The sequence below is a fragment of the Rhincodon typus genome, chromosome 1, assembly GCF_021869965.1.
Source record: "Rhincodon typus isolate 14 chromosome 1, sRhiTyp1.1, whole genome shotgun sequence".
In the NCBI taxonomy this organism is placed as follows: Eukaryota; Metazoa; Chordata; class Chondrichthyes; order Orectolobiformes; family Rhincodontidae; genus Rhincodon; species Rhincodon typus.
This window is the reverse complement of record NC_063332.1, coordinates 49,559,820-49,578,843: the sequence shown is the minus strand read 5'-3', so window position 1 is coordinate 49,578,843 and position 19,024 is coordinate 49,559,820. Positions and strand designations below refer to the sequence as shown.

Genomic DNA, 19,024 nt, shown 5'->3' with positions numbered 1-19,024 from the left:
TTCAACTGGTGGATTAAAGAAGGCAATGGATGATTATTTGTATTGAGATGGTATGCAGCGATTTGGGCAGGACATTGGCCCTAGATAAGACAAACACTGCAGCCATAATGGGCTGAATAGCCTTTTTCTGCACCATAACATTCTGCGATCCTATGATAAGATATGGTAACATTGGTGTTATGCAGGAGGACAGCTGAGGTTCAGTCGTGGAGGGGTTTAAGTCAGACAAACCAATTGAGATCGTGTGATATAAACCAGTGTAGACGTATGTTTGAAGCATGGTGTCAGGTTGATTTTGTTTTAATAAACATGCTTGAGCTTGAATGAAATCCTGCATCTGTGCAATTTGTATAAAATGCTGAAGCCCAAGAACCATTGTAAGGAAGAAATGAGAATGCAAACTATTTCCACGTGGTCTTTTAAACATGCAAATAATTCTGTTAACACATCTGTTAATAAAGGAAGATAACATGTTTTATTTCCCTTCCTTCCCATAGGTTCCATTTCCAAATGGCTCTTCCTACCTGAACAAGTAAAATGCCAGCAGCAATGCACATCCCAACAATGAGCCGACTACAATGCCAGTGACTGCAGACTCTCCAAGCCCACCTACACAGAACAACACAAGTGGTTACTGTTCATATTAAGAGTTTGTTCAGATAAAATAATACTGCTATTCAGAAAATGCATTTCTCTCGTAAGTATTCTTGGTTAACATATTAAATATATAACAGTTGCTTATAATGGTTGCCTTTTGTCGATCCATTTCAAATTTTGTTAATACTCCAGTTTGAATTAAAAATGCTACTCCCCAGTTAACATACTGCTTGAACTCAATGCCAGTTAAAAATGTCACTGCAGATTGATTCCAGTTAGTCCGAGGTAATGTAATACCATTCACTCAACATGTTAATCGACATTCTGGTTTGAGAAAGCGTGCACTGCAAAATACAGTCCCTAAATCAGTTTAAAAGGGGGGGAAATGTTTAATGTTTGAAGAGAAATTACATGATTTACAGGTAGCAGAATGTTCCTTCGTAAAGCCACAGCTAGGTTCATCTGGAGGTGGCATTCCATTTGCCCAAAGAAGCCTTACATTTGGCCTGAGTTCAAAGGTTCCATTCAAACCATAGTAGTCAGCTATTACCTATAATCATAGAAACACAGAAAGTATAAGGACTTGGGCAATTAAAATTCATTTCACTATGTTAAAGCCTACAGTTATTTCATGCAATTCACATCTATAGTATCCTATGATGTCTCTTGTTTATTTCTTCTCTTTGTTTTTTTTTACTGTCAGGAATTCAGCTGAAAGACCACTGAGTAATTTTCACTCCCACAGACTGCCACAGGATTTACTTGAAATGTGTGCACTTTTTTTGTCAGCTGTGACTCAGTAGGTAGCAGTTTTACCTCTGAGTCAGACTGTTGTGGGTTCAAGTCCCACTCCAGGACTCAAGTCCAAAAATAAAAGCTGACACTCCAATACTTGCTGAGGGAGCGCTACACTGTCGGAAGTTACCATCTTATAGATCCAATGTTAAACTGATACTCTGTCTGCTCTCATAGGCGGATGGAAAGAATTCCATACTATTTTGACAAAAAGGGAGGACGTTATCCCTAGAGTCCTGGCTAATATTCCTCCCTCAATCAGCCTGATAAAAATGGATTGCCTCATCATTATCATTTGGGAGAGTCATAGTATTGCAAATTGGCTAATGTACAGCTACATCACATCAGTCAGTCCACTATAAAAGTAATTCATTGGCTGGAAGGTCATGTGGTCATGAAAGGTGCAATACAAATGCATATCTTTTCTTTAATCACACCACTGCTCACTGTGAGATTACGTATGGTGGAGGTTTGCTGGGCTGAGGAAGAATGTACATCATTTCTGAAAGGATTTAGAAAGAAGCTGGAGAAATATATATTTTGGCAATAAATATTTCATTTAGTCTCTTCAAGAAGAATCACAGAAAATTACACAGGTGGATATCACTGGATACTTTGTCCCTATGCCACTGCTAGCTCTGCATCAGATACACCCTGGGCCAGATTTTGCTATTGAGACAAGTTGGGACATGTCCTGATTCACAGTCTCCTCAGTTGAAGTACCCAGTTGCACAAAAATTGCACTCCAGGGAAGGTGTGTGTGGCATCTCAGTCGATATTAGCTGAGCCAGACTGGTTAGAAGGACCAAAGTGGTTCTCTGGGACTTTGTCCCAGTTGTAATAAAAGTAGTCAGGCCGTCCAATCCCATCCCTCCTATTCACCCCTCATTGGCCCCTGTGCTTACTGTGCCAATATATGTCCATCCCTGCCAACCAACCACCTGACCTCTTATATATTCCAGTCAACTTAGAACCCAGCCATTCCCCAGGACCCCTCATATTGTTCATGCCAACTATGTCCCCTAAAAGACCATTCATCCACTGTGCAGTCAATGAGCCATGTAATAAAAAGAGCAAATGTGGAAATGCTGGGTGAAAAAAACAGTCACTCATAAATCTCCTTTGGGGGAAAAACAAACTGCTCTTCCTACAAATTTATAATAGTGTTGAACAAACAAAATATTAAAGTATCAATGATAGAAGTTCAAAGTACTTCACAGTTTAAATATTCTCCATGTAAACAATAAAACATTGACAAAAAATCACAAAAAAACAACCTTATTATACTCACTTAAAGACGCTAAAAAGCAAATTCAACGATTCTCTTCAGTTATCAAACAGAATCGCTAATGATCTAATGCTTTTAATGGGTGGAGCTTACAGCTGACAATTTACCCAGTATAAATGCAAAGTAGTAACTAATTCTACCGAAACTGTGATGCTCCAGTGCTAAGTAATGGCCCAAAAGATGAACTGTTTGTAAATTTTCTTTTATAATCCTTTTATGCCTTAAAATGGTCATAAACTGGAAAATAAAATTCATCAATTAACAAGCAATTAATAAAAGTAGTCAGACTTTTGGAACCAAGTGGCTGCTAAAATGCATTAGCCTTACATAAACAAACACAATCTGTGAACTCTGTGCTCTAGGAGTGAGAGGGAAATGTCAAAGTTTGGGTTTCCCTGCATACTATGGAGTTTTAACATTTAATGGATAACCACTGGAAGTCAGCCAAATACATAGATTGCTTTTCCAGGGAGGGAGCTTTTTGGCAGAGACTGCAAGATGTGATAGGTATGATCTCTGATTATAGGGGCTACTTGGAGAGGTTGGAGAGGGTGGTGGTGAGGGGCATGTGGGGTTTTCCTGGTAGTGTGACGATGGAAGGATGGAGGTAGAGTGTTTGGAGGGCTGCATGATCTGGTTGGAGGCGAGTGAATTTGTGGGGCTGAGCGAGAATTCCTGTTCATCCTGGCCCACAAAAAGAGCTATGCCTTTTCGCCAATTTGCTGTCTTTGCTTCATTTCAGTCGTCTAGTCTACTGAGGGCCTGAAAAACAGCTATGAGCAAGATAAATTCAAGATTTCTAGCCTCATTAACATTTAAAATGCTAATCTACCTCCAGGGAGTGTTTTGTCTGTACATCCTTGGCCTGGCATCATTTACACTCAAAAGTGAACAACTTTAAATTGTTACACAATACAGTGGGGAATTTGCAGTTAATCCTTCCCATTTAATTTCTTCCTTCATTTTATTACTAGTGACTACGTTAAAGGAAATGCCCACCATGTCCAATGTTTGAGTTAAAAACACGTCATTAACCAATCATTAACATTAACACATCTGTGTATAACCAAAAATACCAAATTGCTAGCCTTTAAAAATAAGATTCCAGGAATTAATATTTCCAACTAGTTTTATCTTGCAACAATATTCCAATTTGTAAGTAATTTGGTATTTATGGTAACTATATACAGCAATCTAATTTTTAACAGCAAAGTATTCCGTTGCAAATATGCATCATGGCTGCTGATGCACATCACACAAATGATACAGAAATGTCACTGCTTTACTTGCCTCTTGATTTCCTGTTCCAGGTTCCGTCATTGCTATCACTGAGAAATCTCCATATCTGTCCCCATTGGCATCAATTGATACCTGGCCTGCTATGCCTGATAAATGGAATGCATCAAATGATTAAATCAATTAGCTGGAAAGGTTCTTCAATTCCAAATGAAACAAGAGATGCTTCAACAGATTCATGAAGAAATATACAACAGGAAATCCCATTCTTCTTCCAAAATTTTTGTTGGCGTTCCCAAAGAAATTGTCATTTTTTTTCCTGAAGTCTGTGTTCATTCCAGATGCCATATTTTTTTCTAATTTAGTTCGCGAAACACTAGATAATTCCAGCTATTAGAATACATGATTTTTTTAAAAACAATAATTAACATTGGAGGCATTAAAACTATTTTGCCATTGTTTTCTTTTAGGCATAGGGATTCTGAATAGAAGCCAATTCAAATACAAATTTGTCTGAAATATGTTTGGACAGACAGAGAAAATTCCACCACACTCCCTTTGGTCTACTATGATGTGTTTCTCAAACAGGCCATGAACTGTGTCCCTTCCAAAGTTCAACTGTTGAAGAGTTCACTGACAACTGTAAAGGACAGCTCAACAATTTGCTTACCCCTAGCCAAGCCAGATCATTTGGATGCTATCACCTATGCCCAGGTATGTCTGTGTGACAATAACCCACCATAATAAAATACCAATGCCACATTAACTCCATACAGCTTTACCAGTCCATGCTGTGAGAAAAATCTGGTCTACAGGCAGTCACAAAGGAACTTCAGGAATGTTAGGAACAGGCGTAAGCTATTCACCCTTTACAGCTTGTTCTGCAATTCAATCTGTCAATGGCTGATCTGAAATTCAACTCTATTTACATGCCTCTTGAATTTATGCCTAGAAACCCATACCTAGTAAAACATCTAGTCCCAGCTTCCATACTCTCTTGGTTCCAGATTTCTACTACCCTGTGGGTGAAAAAACTGCTTCCAAAATTTTCTTGTGAAGATCTACCTCTAATGCTCAGATTATTTCTCTTTGTTCTTGATTTCCTACAAGAGAAAAACAAAGCTTCTCTTCATATCTTCAGCTCTTTGGATATCTGAATCAACTTGATCAGATCACCCCAAAATTTTGTATACTCAAGGATATACAAGTCAATGTTATGTAATGCGCTCTCGTAATTTAATCTTCTTAGACCTGATATCTGACTAATTCGTACTTTAGAATTGTTTTGATGATATGTTAGCAGTGGAAGTAAGAATCCTCTGTACAGAGGATGCCCATGATGGAATGCACTATGAGAATAGGGAACAGCTAAAGGCCTGACTTTGAGAAGCAGGTATCAGTATGGATCTGCAAAAATCGTCAGAATGATCACTAGAAATCCAAAGCGCATGTACTAGGCTGATTGTCAGAATAACTGTGTTGTCTTCCGAGCAAAGGTTAAATGGGCTGGGTCTACACTCACTGGAGTCAAGAAGAATGAGAGGTAATCCTTTTGAAACAATCACAACTCTGAAGTGGCTGGACAGGGATTTTCTTAATATGTAGCACATTTCTAAAATTGTTTCTAAAGAGTGGACTTGTGATTTTCTTATACAGAGTACACAATGGAAATCTTACACCAGGATTTCTGAGAAATGTTATATGAGAAAAACCCACAAATGAATTACAAACAATTTGAGTAAGTCAACCCTTGCCAGTCCACAGAGTAGTTTTATAACGATAGTGTGAAACTGACAATGGCCCATTGTTGTAATTTCTCAATTAACATCCTGTCGACCTAATACACCATTACTATGTTCCAACAGGCTGAATATTTTAAATCTTTGTTTGTGCACAAACTCTTTATGCTCACTGTACTGCCATGATGTAAACTCCAGCTCAATATCATAGATTGAGATTTGTTGGGCAAAATTTTGGCTGGGGCCAGAAATGTTTGTTGGCAGCACCCAGTCAACCAGCGCCCCCTTAATTTTGCGAGTACCAGTCTGTGATTAAACTAGTACTGAGTTTGGCCTCCAGAGGCCGGCAGCTCAAGGGTCTCAGCAGCGTCACCAGAAACAGTGGCTAATGTTGATTTTGATGTTGTTTTCCCTGATGCTTGGACTCAGAGGTGCTTTGTTTTAATAATCCATGCAATGGCTTTGAAATCACATCACATTTTATCTTCAGAGTAGAGTAACAAGTCCTAATAACCAGATATTTCATTACCTTCAAAGGTTGTATTCCACATGGTCTGTACAATTTTTGATCCATTGGTTTTGCTGTATCCTTGCTTCAGGACTTCCTGCAGTGCTTTTGCATACAGCACAATGGCATCATGGAACCCCTCCACAAACATGTTTACCTGCAGACAACACAACCAGTTCATGCAAGCAGAATGTAAGTGCTGGTTTGATAAGCTTGAATACAATTTGAAAGTAAAGTTCACAACTTTATACTATCTCCAGAGCCATTTCAAGACCGGATTCTTTGTGCTATTGTTTTCCCTGTGGTACATTTAATCACAATATTATAAATTACCTGACAGTTTTTTGCTTATGCTTCTTTTACTCTTCAATGGCCCAGAATTAGTAAAACTTCAATTTCCACTTTAGTTTCTAATCCTGAAATACTTTCTTTGCCAGTTTAATGGCTGAATTTTCATTTTTCTTGCCTGCTTATTAGTTTCCAGCATGAAGTCTGTGGTAAAACAGTGACATTTGTCTGAAGGTTAGAGGCTTGCACAAAATTGAGACATACCTCATTTACATAACACCGATGGACTGTAGATATAGCAATCAAGCACCATGATTCAGCCGATAAGTCTGTACTTTCTTCCAAATGATCACGTGAATACTGAGTATGCCCACAGTTAGATCCTCGGCTTAAGGTGGCAGGAGGGCTGGGAATCAATCATACTGGGACACAAATGGACTGGAATTGACTAGCCATGTTACTGTGGAATCATCAATGAACACATGGAATTGTTTAAGAAGTCCTGTGTTATGGACAGTGTTCACATGAAAAATGTGAGCAAAGCATGTGTGGCACAGTTTGTGCTGAATTTGGGAAACAGGTCCTAAAAGTTTAGTCTCCAGTTATCATTTTAAAATAGTCTGATAACTGCTTTAAGTGGGCACAGGCATTGGGAAGCATTGGCTACTAACTCAGCAACTGTCACACCACAAGGAAGGCACAGGAGGGGTGGTTGGACAATGTACTTGGGATGTTGTGTCATGAAATTAGTCCTGCCCACATGTCTATTTTTAAGTATGATGCAGACCAATTTCTTCCCGAATATGCATTATTGTGATTCAGTAAGGGGCGGGGGGGTAGTTTTTACATCTTGCTAACTATTTGCTCCTAGGATTAAGCTATTGCTTTGAGGTAAGATGCCTAAAGTTGAGCCTGTTAACCAGGCCTCTCCCTTACAAAAGTGTTTTCACTGGGCACATCCCAATAGATAGCCAAATAGATACAACTAGCTTGCTGCAGGGTTTAAGTTACATCAGAAAACTTTAAAGGATACAAAGATATAAAAAGAATAAGGAATAGAATCTTCATCAATCACCCTCCTCATGTAATGCATACTTTATTCCTTCAAATTACTTAATTTTATGGCACAGGTTAATAATTGTAGATACACCCTACAAACAGATACTTACCTCAGAAGGAATGTTTAGGTCTTCGGAGTCGCAAACTTCTCCCTCTAACCTCAATCACAACGGCCTTAACTCCCTCTTACTACAAAGTACCATTCCTTTAGTCTCTATTAGGGACCTGCAGCCTGCAGACATTGTGCTCCTCGCTGGATGCTGTTTTTGGATGGCCATGCCTGATGAGGCCCGGGAGTTAAAGCAGTTGCTGTAAGCTAATTCAATGGGAAAGTGACCACAATCAGATCGATTTGCCCATTTACCACCAACTGAAAGTCAATGGAAATGAACATCAAGCTGCAAGCAAACAAGTGAAGTGTTCACTTTCTCACTTGTAAATTTAGGATAAAATTACCCCCCAAAATCTCCTGGAGCCTCACAATGATAATATTAGGGGTAGGCAATGGCCTAGTGGTATTATCATTGGACTGCTAATCCACAGACCTAGACCACATTCTGGGAATCACGGCTGATGGTGGAATTTGAATTCAATAAATATCTGGAATTAAAAATGTAATGATGACCGTGAATCCATTGTTGATTGTTGGGAAAAACTCATCTGGTTCACTAATGTCCTTTAGGTAAGGAAACTGCTATCCTTACCTGGTTGGGCCTACACGTGACTCCAGACCCACAGCAATGTGGTTGACTCTGAACTGCCCTCTGGGCAATCAGGGACGGACAATAAATGTTGCCTAGCCAGTGATGCCCTCATCCCATGAATGAATAAAGAAAAAAAATTAGGAAGGTTAACAATGACCTTGACCCTCACAGAAATCCTAATCCTTACCTTGAGTTAATGGCGAGTAAAGTATCAGAAAGAAAAATCTGACACCAGAGTGTTCTGAATTTCTTCAGAAAAGCACTCATAATTTCCCAACCCACATTAGTATATCATGCATGCAGCTAATCAAAGATTAAAGTACGTTTCTAAAGTTTAGAATGTGTAACTAAAATGGTAAACATTGTCCTTTCATCAACTCCTAAAACGTAAATGATCCTTAACATAAGAGATAGTAGGAACTGCAGATGCTGGAGAATCCGAGACAACAAGGTGCAGGGCTGGATGAACACAGCAGGCCAAGCAGCATCATAGGAGCAGAGAGGCTGACCTTTTCTGATGAAGGGTCTAGGCCCGAAACGTCAGCCTCTCTGATCCTTAACATGTTGGGTTTCTTGAATTCCATGAACAAATACATCTTCCTCAGTCTTTTAGACAACTATTGTATGCAAGATCTTATAAAACTCGACCATCAGAGGATTTCACACTTTGAAGATTTTCTTTCAAGCATCAAAAGTCATTTTCAAACAACTGTATATTCAGACCTCCATGAGACTTTGTTTCATTCTTAATTTACTTAGTGTAAGTAAGCTAAGAATTACAGAACGAGCTGAGACGGAGTAAATGAGCAGGCAAATGAAATTTACCATAGAAATTTTGTATGTAACAGGTAGCATACGTTCACCATAAATGGTGTTGAAATAGCCAGAAGTGAAGGTTAAAGAGATCAATACTAAATGTGCCCTAACAGACAACAGAATGCCAAATTTTCCAGCCAAAGAGGTAGAATGCAGGTCAGAAAATGTAAATGATCAGTTTTTGTGGCATTCTGATCAGATTGCACCCTAAAATCTTGCATCCAACTTAAAACATGAATCTTGGTAGACAAAGGTGCAAAATGTAATCAACCCTGCTGATAAGATGTTAACTTTTGTCTCAAGACAAATTAAATAAAAAGAGGAATACATCAGCTTTGCAGTGCGTTGGTCAGGCTGCGTGTGAGTAGTTGTTCAGCTTTGGGCACAGAACCTCAGGAAAGATATACTGGATGTGAAAAAAGTGCAACACAAATTTATTAGAGTTATACTAGGATCACTGTTCATGTGAATGGTAGTTGAATGTTATCTATGCCCTACAATATCAATCAAATGCTAAAGAGGATCAACAATGGGCTGAAAATGTAGCACAGAACAGAGTCTCAAAATACAGAGCAACATTGAATCCAAGTATTATTTTAATGGCATTGAGGCAGATTTTTTTTAAATTGGTGAAGTCAGGCTCACTTCTAATGTTTTTATAATAATATAGCCTAAGAAAATGCATTCTGTTTTAAGAAGTAAGTCTCTCATTCTTGGAAATTAATTGAATACTTTTAATTCCCCGGCTGCTTGTAATGCCAATTCTAATCATAAATTGCATAAAAGAATGGCCAGCATGGAAGCCACTGTACAATAAGTCTGGGTCGTAGCAATTATGTCTAATGTCCACAAAGACATTGCATACATTCCTTTTAACATGGTCTCCACACTTGTGCAATTTTCGTGCCAAATTCAAATCCGAGGCCGCTGTAATTTAATCTAACAGAGGAAAATATATAACTTCTAATTTTTACTGCCTTCCACAATGTTGTGTTTTGCTTTGGCATGTGTCTATCAAATAAAAGAAAAATGTAGTGTTGTGTAATGGAGCAAAAGGAGAGTAATTGTGCACAGTAGGTGATATTGAATTGGCGACAGGTTACACACAGTGCTTTAATATTTAGTTCCATTCCCATCAATTAATTACAGCCAGCAGCCAAATAGATATTGCCCATTTTGTGCCACTGCCTGACACAAATTTCTACCCTTTGATCTTGAGAAAATTCTCTTAGTTTCTTCTCAAAACCTCACTCTATTCAACTTAGGATGAGCTGACGAAGATCATGTCAAGGACTGCTCTTGAATATACAGTTTCAAACCCAGTGTTGTTTCATAGCAGAGATAACAAGGTGTAGAGCTGGATGAACACAGCAGGCCAAGCAGCATCAGAGGAGCAGGAAGGCTGATGTTTCCGGCCTAGACCCTTCTACTAGCCCAAGTTCCCACCTAACAGTGGCCTGACACAAGATACCCAAGCAGTATAAGAAGTAGGGGTCAGCTTGGTCCTCCATCCTTTCATAGGTAAATATTCATGTATGAGTGAATGTGACACCACTTGAAATCTAGAAATTTAGTTTAGATACAAATCATCTTCATCCAAATGCTTGCTTGTTACAAATGCATCTGAACAAATATGTTGTTAAAAGGGTACATTAAAAGTTTAAATAGGAGCAAAATATTGTCGATGGTGGAACTCACAGAAAATTCTGGAGAAATTCAGCAGATCTGGACCATCTGGAATGATGCAGCAACAGAGTTAATGTTTCAAGTCCAAGATAATTTTTCTTCAGAACTGAAGAAAAGTCTGTTGTGAAAAAGAGTCATCTCTCCACAGATGCTGCCAGATCTGCTGAGCTTCTTCGGCATTTTCTGTGTATGTTATTTTGGACAGGCGCTAAGAAATTTTATAAGGTTCTCCAATCTCATGAGATCATTTAATCGAACAATCTGCAGACACACTGAGGAAATGGTGAAATCTTACACTTGTAACAATGACAGCCAATTCTATTCAAATACATCATTCACAGATATATACATGCATGTATGATTATATCTATTATATATGTACTTGGTCAATAAATAAATGGGATTAAATATTGGCACTGTATATTGCCCTGTTTTGGAAGGGGCAGAGGCACACAGTAAACATATCATATATTTTATAATGATCAATGTAACCAGACTAAAGATGGCTGGATAGATCCACAACATACTACCCAACGCAGAGCATGTGTACAGGTGCAGATTTTGAATTTTATGAGATCCGAAATGCATAAGAATCTACAGTTTTTCCTCATGAAGACAATCGTAGAATCGTAGAGTCCCTACAGAGTGTGGAATCAGGCCATTCAGCCCATCAAGTCCAATTGACCCTCCAAACAGCACCCCACCCAGACCCACCACCCCACCACCTCCCTCGCCCCTCGCTCACCCTATCCCTGTAACCCTGCATTTCTCATGGTTGATTGATCTAGGGCATATTTGTCTCCCAAATTCTACCCTCCATAAACGTGAAGTTATCCAAAGCTCTGCTACCCATGCCTTGACTTGTACCATATCCAATTCACCTAGCACCCTGGAGCTCAACTGTTCAACAATATCTTGATTTTAATAGCCTCATTCTTGTTTTCAAAACACCTCATGGCATTACACCTCTTCATCTCTGTAATCTCATCCATGCTCACAATTCTCGGATCTATGTGTGTTCATCTAATGCTGGTCTCTTCCTGATCATCCCTGATTTAAATTTCTTTACCATCATGGCTTCAGCTTCAAATGCCTAGGCCCTAAACTCCGAAACTCCTGACCTACAACTTTCTTTAAGATCCTCTTTAAACCATCTCTTTGCCCAAATTTTGGTTACCATTTCTAACATGTCTTAACATGGTTCAATATCATATTTTATTTTAAAATTCCTCTACAAAGCACTTTGGGATGTTGTATTATGTTAAAGGGGCTATTTGTATTATGTTAAAGGGGCTATAAAGGAGTATAGGCTGAGCAACTACCTTTCTATTCCCAACCCGAGATAATTTTATGTTTTGTTGCTGTATGTTGCTGCCTTTGGACTACGTGGTTCTTTCTATTCCCGATGAGTAATTCTTTGTACCAAGTTGAACATTAAGCCCAATTAAAATTCACTTCTCTTGTTAAACAAAAGTAACAATTTTTATTGGGTACTTTAAATGTCAAACAGTTCAACATCACAGAATGATGGACAACTTCAATCAAGCACCAATGTCAGAGTTCGCCAAAACAAAAAAATTGGTGCCAATAAAAAGTAAGCATCAGCAAATATTCCTTTCTGCCCCACTATTTCAATGACATTTAGTGTCAACATATAAAAACAAGCTGCACTTGGTTTGTAGCCTATGAGAGGATGTCTGTATAACAATTTAGAAGTAGCCATTGCTTTAATGAACTCTGTCCTTTCTGATTTTGGACCTGCTTAAACAATGCTGTACAAACAGAAGACAACTGAAAGCACATCCAGTCTTTCGTTTATTGTAGTCAGTTTATTTTTAGTTTGTTGTGTGATTTATGGAAGGTGGGAAATCACAGCTACTTCATGCAAATTGTGGGAAATTGCTTTGTTTTAAAAATATTTAAGGACTGAATTAAAAAAAAATCAGATTTTTCTCACTCTGTTTTCACTGTTCAGTCCCCTTACCTGTTCATCTTCCACCATATGTCAGACATATGTAAATAAAACCTCTTTTCTCATTGATTCATGCAGCTCTCTGATTTAACAGGTACAGCTACCTTCCACACCATGCCAAAGCATTATTCTCCCTGTGGGACCCTGAAAAATGAGCATCAACTAGCTTGCAGACAAAGGAGTATCACTGCTAAGCCTGATTCTGTCCTCGTGCACACCTACATTCCAACACTGTTAGTGGATAGCAATCAGTGTCAACCTCCAGCAGTCACCACTCATCAAATCCAACACTGACTCGGGATCAAACCTGGCACATTCTTGAACTTTATTAGTTTGCGACTTACTGTATGCTACACTTGCCAGCTAAATCATTTAGGAACCTGAACTATGTGAGAAATATAAGGATTAAGCATTTTTAACCAGAACAAAGGGAGGTTTTTTAGGTCTCTTTTGTCCTTGTCATGAACCCTCATACTTCCACAGAAGAATTTTAAATATAACATAATGAGAAGTCGTGAACCACAGGAGGAGAGGTTAGGAGTAATGACTGAAAACCTGATTGAAAAGTTGTCTGTTGAGAAGGTTATTAAAGGAGAAAGAGGAGGGGTTTCTGCAGGGCATTGGTGGAAGTGTGGGATCAATGTGCCTGCAGAAAATGCAATTAATGGTGGGTGAAATAATTTAGCACTGGGAGTCAGGATCTTTCAGTTGGGATGAAGTGATTGATTATATATCAAATGTCAGTTATTTATCATGTCCAACTTACTCCGCCTGCCCATAAGAATAACGGACTTTAAACGTGAAGAAATTGGATTTAATTCATGAAAATGGTACAGTATTTTGGAAAAAGAAAATTCAAACTAGTGAGGCCATGAAGTAATGCGAAGCAATGATGAGTTTGTCAAAATTGAGGCTTTGCGCGTGAACACAAGCATCTCAGAGCCATGTACAACACCTCAGGTAATTGCCAAGGAGAGAAATGGTATCAATGACTACAAAGAATACAGCTCAAGGCTCAAGACCAAAGACACTGGCTCCAAATATTTAGTAGGAGGACATTTTTGTTCATTCAGTAAAGGACATCGGACAAGCAGTGCAAAAGATTAAAGAAAGTTGGGGTTTGGAAAGCAATAGAACTGGAGCTGAGCGTCATTAGCATACATTTTGGAACTTGATGTGTTTTTGAATAAAGTCACTGAGGGGCAATATGTGGATGTCAAACAGAAGTCATTGTTCTTTTTAATGTTGATATGAGTCTGTACTAAATTTCTTTTTGTGAAACCTAACTTTTCTCTATTTCATTACACATGGATACACATATAAATTAAAATTCTGCAATAAATATATGTTGAACAAGAATAGGCTACAATCAAAAAGGTACTTTGCTGTGACCGTACCTTAATGCTATTCAGTTAAGAATGTATTCAGTTAAATCTTCAAGAATACGGTATAATCGAGATGACTGTCAATGCTTTATTCAGTGTTCTGGTTAAGTTATGGGTGAAAGGATGAGAATAATAAGTTGAGAATATGTCCTCAGGATTTGGGCAGGATTGTACTTTGTTCTTTTTATTTGGTACGCTGCTGCTTCAAAAGTTCTCTGACTACTGAATAGAGCTATTCATTGTGACAAATTATCCAGTGTCATACTGAAGCATTTCTTCCTATTCTTAGGGCTACAGGAGACACAAAGAGCTGTCTATCAGTAGTCAGTGCGTGGCTAAGCACATTGTAGAACAAGTCAAGCATTTATGATTCGATATGTTTCTGCATTATTAGCAAGCAAATTAGTTACAAATGAACCCAAAATTTATTAGCGTACCTGCTACGTCCACATTTATCATTGATGGCATCTAAGAGATCAACATTATGTAATGGTTGAAAGTTCCAGTGCTGAATGATTGCCTGTCTTAAATTACATCACAAGTTGAGATGCACTCACTGTTCACATTCCTTTTGAATTTGATACACGGTCACCCTTGTTTGCACCAGTAGCTTTTGGTTTGCTTTTGATTTTATTTCTGCTTTGCTTCTTCATAGCTTTCTCAACGCTTTTCAAAAATATTGAACCATTTTCATCATGTTGTTTAAAATTAAATTTGGGTCGGTGGAAAAAGCTAAACTTGATAAATAACAGTCACTTAGTAATAATTAATTAGGGCAGCACAGTGGCTCAGTGGTTAGCACTGCTACCTCACAGCGCCAGGGACCCAGGTTCAATTCCACCCTCAGGCAACTGTCTGTGTGGAGTTTGCACATTCTCCCCATGTCTGTGTGGGTTTCACCCCACAGTCCAAAGATGTGCAGACGTGGTGGATTGGCTATGCTAAATTGTCTGCAGTGTTCAGGGATGTGTAGATTAGTGGGTTGGGTCTGGGTGGGATGCTCTGAGAGTTGGTTTGGGCTACAGGGCCTGTTTCTATACTGTAAGGATTCTAATCACTCCATCCCAATTGAAAGACTCTGCCTCCCATCACTAAATTAATTGTATTTTCTGCTTTGAAATTGGACAAGTAATTGTAATTGATCTGACTTCAAGGCTAGAATCTTACCGTCTTTGAATATCTTTCTTGGTAAAATAGCTCCAAACCCATCTGGTGATGACAGGCACACAGCATCCCAATTTTACAGGGAAAAGCTGACTAAGCGGCTGATAGCAAGTGGAATCCTAAGATGTGAAGCCCAATGAGAGAGTTAGAAGCTGTGGGTGTTGGTAGCTCAGCTGGAAAAGATGGGCACTGCTGAGGCAAGTAGGAGGTCACGAGGGGATCTCAAACAGAGACATCTCTGTTGCTGTTGCCTTTTCATCGCAGCACCTCTGTAATGGCGGGGAGATTGGTGGGGGGTGGGTGTCTAACAAGGGCCAACAACAGTGCCCTGGCATTCTGTCAAGAGGCTACTTTCAGAAAGGCCCTGGGTTCTTGGAGACGGTGAGGCAGTAGAGGAAAAGTAAGTGAGGGAAAGCTGTAAAATGTGGGAACGATCCTGGCTACTTCAGCAACTTTCTGCAATTGACATCTTCACTGGCGTAATAGCTGCCTGAACTACTTGTATTTTTTTATTCATTCACAGGATCAGGGCATCACTGGCCAGGCAGCATTTACTGCTCATCCCTAATTGCAGTTAGGAGGGCAGTTAAGAGTTGCTGTGGGTCTGGAATCACATGTAAGCAAACAAGTTAAGGATGGCAGTTTCCTTCGGTTTCATTAGTGAACCAGATGGGCTTTTCTGAAAATCAGTAATGGATTCATGGTCATCATTAGACTCTTAATTCCAGATTTTTTTATTATTGAATTCAAATTCCACCAGCTGCCATGGCAGGATTCAAACCCAAGGTCTCTGGATTAACGGGCCAGTGATAATAACACTAGGACATTACCTCCCCTTGGTGGGGAGAGACTGTTGTATTGAGCCTCAGCATATAAGTAACAAGCAGGACAGAACACCAAAGCTTCACTGGAGGCGCACTGACGATGTTACCTAGCAGGGTGACAAAAGCTTTGCAACCAAACCCAGCGCTCAGCGAGCATGTCTACAACCTTAGATATTGGTTGTGTTTATTTATATCTGGATCTCACCAGAGGAAAGTGAACAGTCAGGGAGAAAGATTCGAAGACCCAACTAGCCACTCTATTGTAAAAATAATTAATAGTGCTATCTTCTCAGGTATTAAATGCAGCTGAAACAAGTGCAGAAATTACAGCCATTTTGAGCACAGCAAGATCCTGCAGACAGGTACGGCATGAAAGACCAATTCATCTACTTTTCGTGGGGTGGACTGAGAGAACTCCTTGATTTTACCCAAATTGGTGAATCAGTGCTCCTAACAATGGAATACAATTAATGGATCGTCAGGTCAGACTGTCAAATGCATATGGCAAATGAACTCAAACTGCAGTTCTCCAAATTTTCTAGTTTGTAATTTTAGTTTGTCATAAATGATTGGATGAAGAATTGTAAGGAATGCTTACTGTAAACTCTGATATACACTCTAAGGTGGACAGGCATCTGCACCAGGTATGGAATCACATAAAACTACCCCTTACGCTTGCTGCAACAGGAAAATGTCCAACTTTACTCTTTTTGCACATTGTTTATTTTTCTAATTTATGTCTTCTCCCACGCTCTCTTCCAGTGTATAACTTCTCTGTCAAGGCAGATGACCAGCAGATCTAAATTCAGAGCTCTGTCATAGCAACTGGGAGATATGCCAGAATGGCCCTTGATTGATTGGCCCTCTGACATTTCCTCCCTTTCTGTCAGAAAGCAATTGACCTTCTCCTGAATCTCAACAACTTCAGTACAACAAAGATCAACGACTCACCTAGTTAAGTACTTATACAAACACAGCCTCTTCTTCAGTCTCTGAATTCCAGACTTTAACATCCTTTGGCATATATTGAAAGACTTCTTTGTAAATATATGTAGGCCTCAATATATGTCATAAATGTATATTTATGTAGATGTAAATTTGTAATGTTAATCATGCTTGACAATATAATGCCACTGTGCTCCACTCTGCATATGAACTGTATAAAATGTTGCACAGCTCACCATGGTAACACCACTTGTTAAAATCCAGGCTTGGTTTGTATGGTGGAAAATGTTAGACTCGTAGCACTCTGTACATTTTAAACTCTAAATTATTAATACATTATCAGTACTTACTTCTAGCCTTTTCCTTTGACTGGTAATTATTCTTTTCACTCAATACTAGCGAGTACAGTTGAATTTTATGCATGATTATCACGAGTGACTTGATTGAGCAGTTAGTTTTCCACTTTTCACTGTTACTCAGCTGAAAACAAACTAGGCATTGTTAAACTGTTGCTGGATGCTCCAGTATCTCACACAAGCTAGGTACCAATGAAGTGAAAGGCAGCATCATTGGGCAAAACACCTCTCGCCTCAGCATGAACTGATCACACTTTTCCCTACCTCATGTATGCAAGGGACACGTGGATGAGGATTCTCTGACTATTCTTTTTCCCTTCTGTCCCCATTCTTTGCTGACCCTGCAACTGCTAAATGAGGTCCAGCATGGATTCCTGAGATGCAATGTCAAAATGGAAAATCCCAGAGGGAGGGAGGGAAGCCTAGCAGTGACCTTTTTCCATCCCACAGCATACCTGCTAAACGTATCTGTCCCTATGATATTTTACCAGATTCTGTTCACATCATACCAGATACAACATCCTTCTATTAGCTTTTTTATATAATTAATTGTCACATATGTCTCACATCTCAGGTGCCTCCAATCTAAAGCAAACTATTTCTCTTGTAGTTCTTAAGGCAGGCTATTCATCCATCTGATTAAAAATGGCATCAGGTGGACCTTGGCATCAACGCAGTAGCCAAGATACATCTGTCATATACCCAGTAATTTTCAACGGCCAGCCTTTTTTTTGAAGCACAAATAGAAGTTCAAAGGTTGGTATCCTTTGCTTTTCGTTTCCTGGAACTGAGACTGGTGCTTGAAATGTGGTTTGGGGAGCGCACCATACAACTTGATATCAAATTCCTCTGACTTGTATTGTTTTAGTTAGGCAGATCAGCAGGCATTAGTTTGATGCCTTGCACTAGTTAGACACCATGAGCTGAATGTAATGATGATGACCCTATGCCACCCACCAGCCAGAAAGACAGTGGCAACCCCATGTGGCCATTTCTGGGAATTCTGTTGGGATTAAATCCCTACTGGCCAGTTTAACTGTCTGCTGTTGGGGTCCTCGGGCCTTCAGAATGAGATTTAAACCCCCAGGAGCTGCTAGTCAGTCAGATGACAGGCAGGTCTTCAGTACCAACAGTGCCACTGGGAGCAGTGGATACTGCTGGGACTGGCCCAGGACCAACAGCAGTGCTGGAGGCCCAGAGTAAATATCAACGCTCTGCAGGCAGTTCCTGTCTCCTGCTAATGCTCCATACCAGTTGTTGGACACCATGTCTGCCCCTGGAGCATTTAGGGTGTTTACATTTCAAAACAGCATCACAGGTTCAGAACACTAACGGGAGTGAGTTGCTGAACCCAGGTCAGCCTCTGCATTTCTTGGTTTCTTCTCTCCGAATAACAAACATGCAATTTTGTCTTGAAGTTTGAGTTCTGATGCATCTAACACTGGGCAGAAAGAGAAACGTTTTGGATATTTTAACTCCTACATGTGTTTCAGGAAGAAAGCTGCTTCGTGACATCTGTGGGCTGTTAGGTAACTGAAGGATATATTTAATAATTCTGATGTAATTGTAATGATCATGCGTCAGCTACAGAGCTGCAGGCAGTCACAGGCTCTCTCCATCTGGATTTTAAATGTTTTTAAATCTAATTGAAATGAAATGGAT

The 19,024-nt window shown here is 39.4% G+C and overlaps 1 protein-coding gene across 3 annotated transcripts in view; it reads right to left on the bottom strand.

Annotated features, from left to right (window-relative positions):
- Positions 1-19,024, bottom strand: part of npr3 (natriuretic peptide receptor 3) — a 72,006-nt gene that overhangs the window by 18,566 nt on the left and 34,416 nt on the right. For 2 of the 3 annotated variants that reach the window (XM_020519441.2, XM_048596121.1), the window contains exons 4-7: positions 6,185-6,320; positions 3,971-4,065; positions 1,009-1,147; positions 525-609 (exon numbers count right to left, since the gene is read on the bottom strand). In XM_020519441.2, coding sequence (XP_020375030.1) covers positions 525-609; positions 1,009-1,147; positions 3,971-4,065; positions 6,185-6,320 — 455 coding nt within the window. The remainder of the gene's footprint in view (positions 1-524; positions 610-1,008; positions 1,148-3,970; positions 4,066-6,184; positions 6,321-19,024) is intronic. The other variant, XM_048595511.1, reaches the window with a different exon arrangement.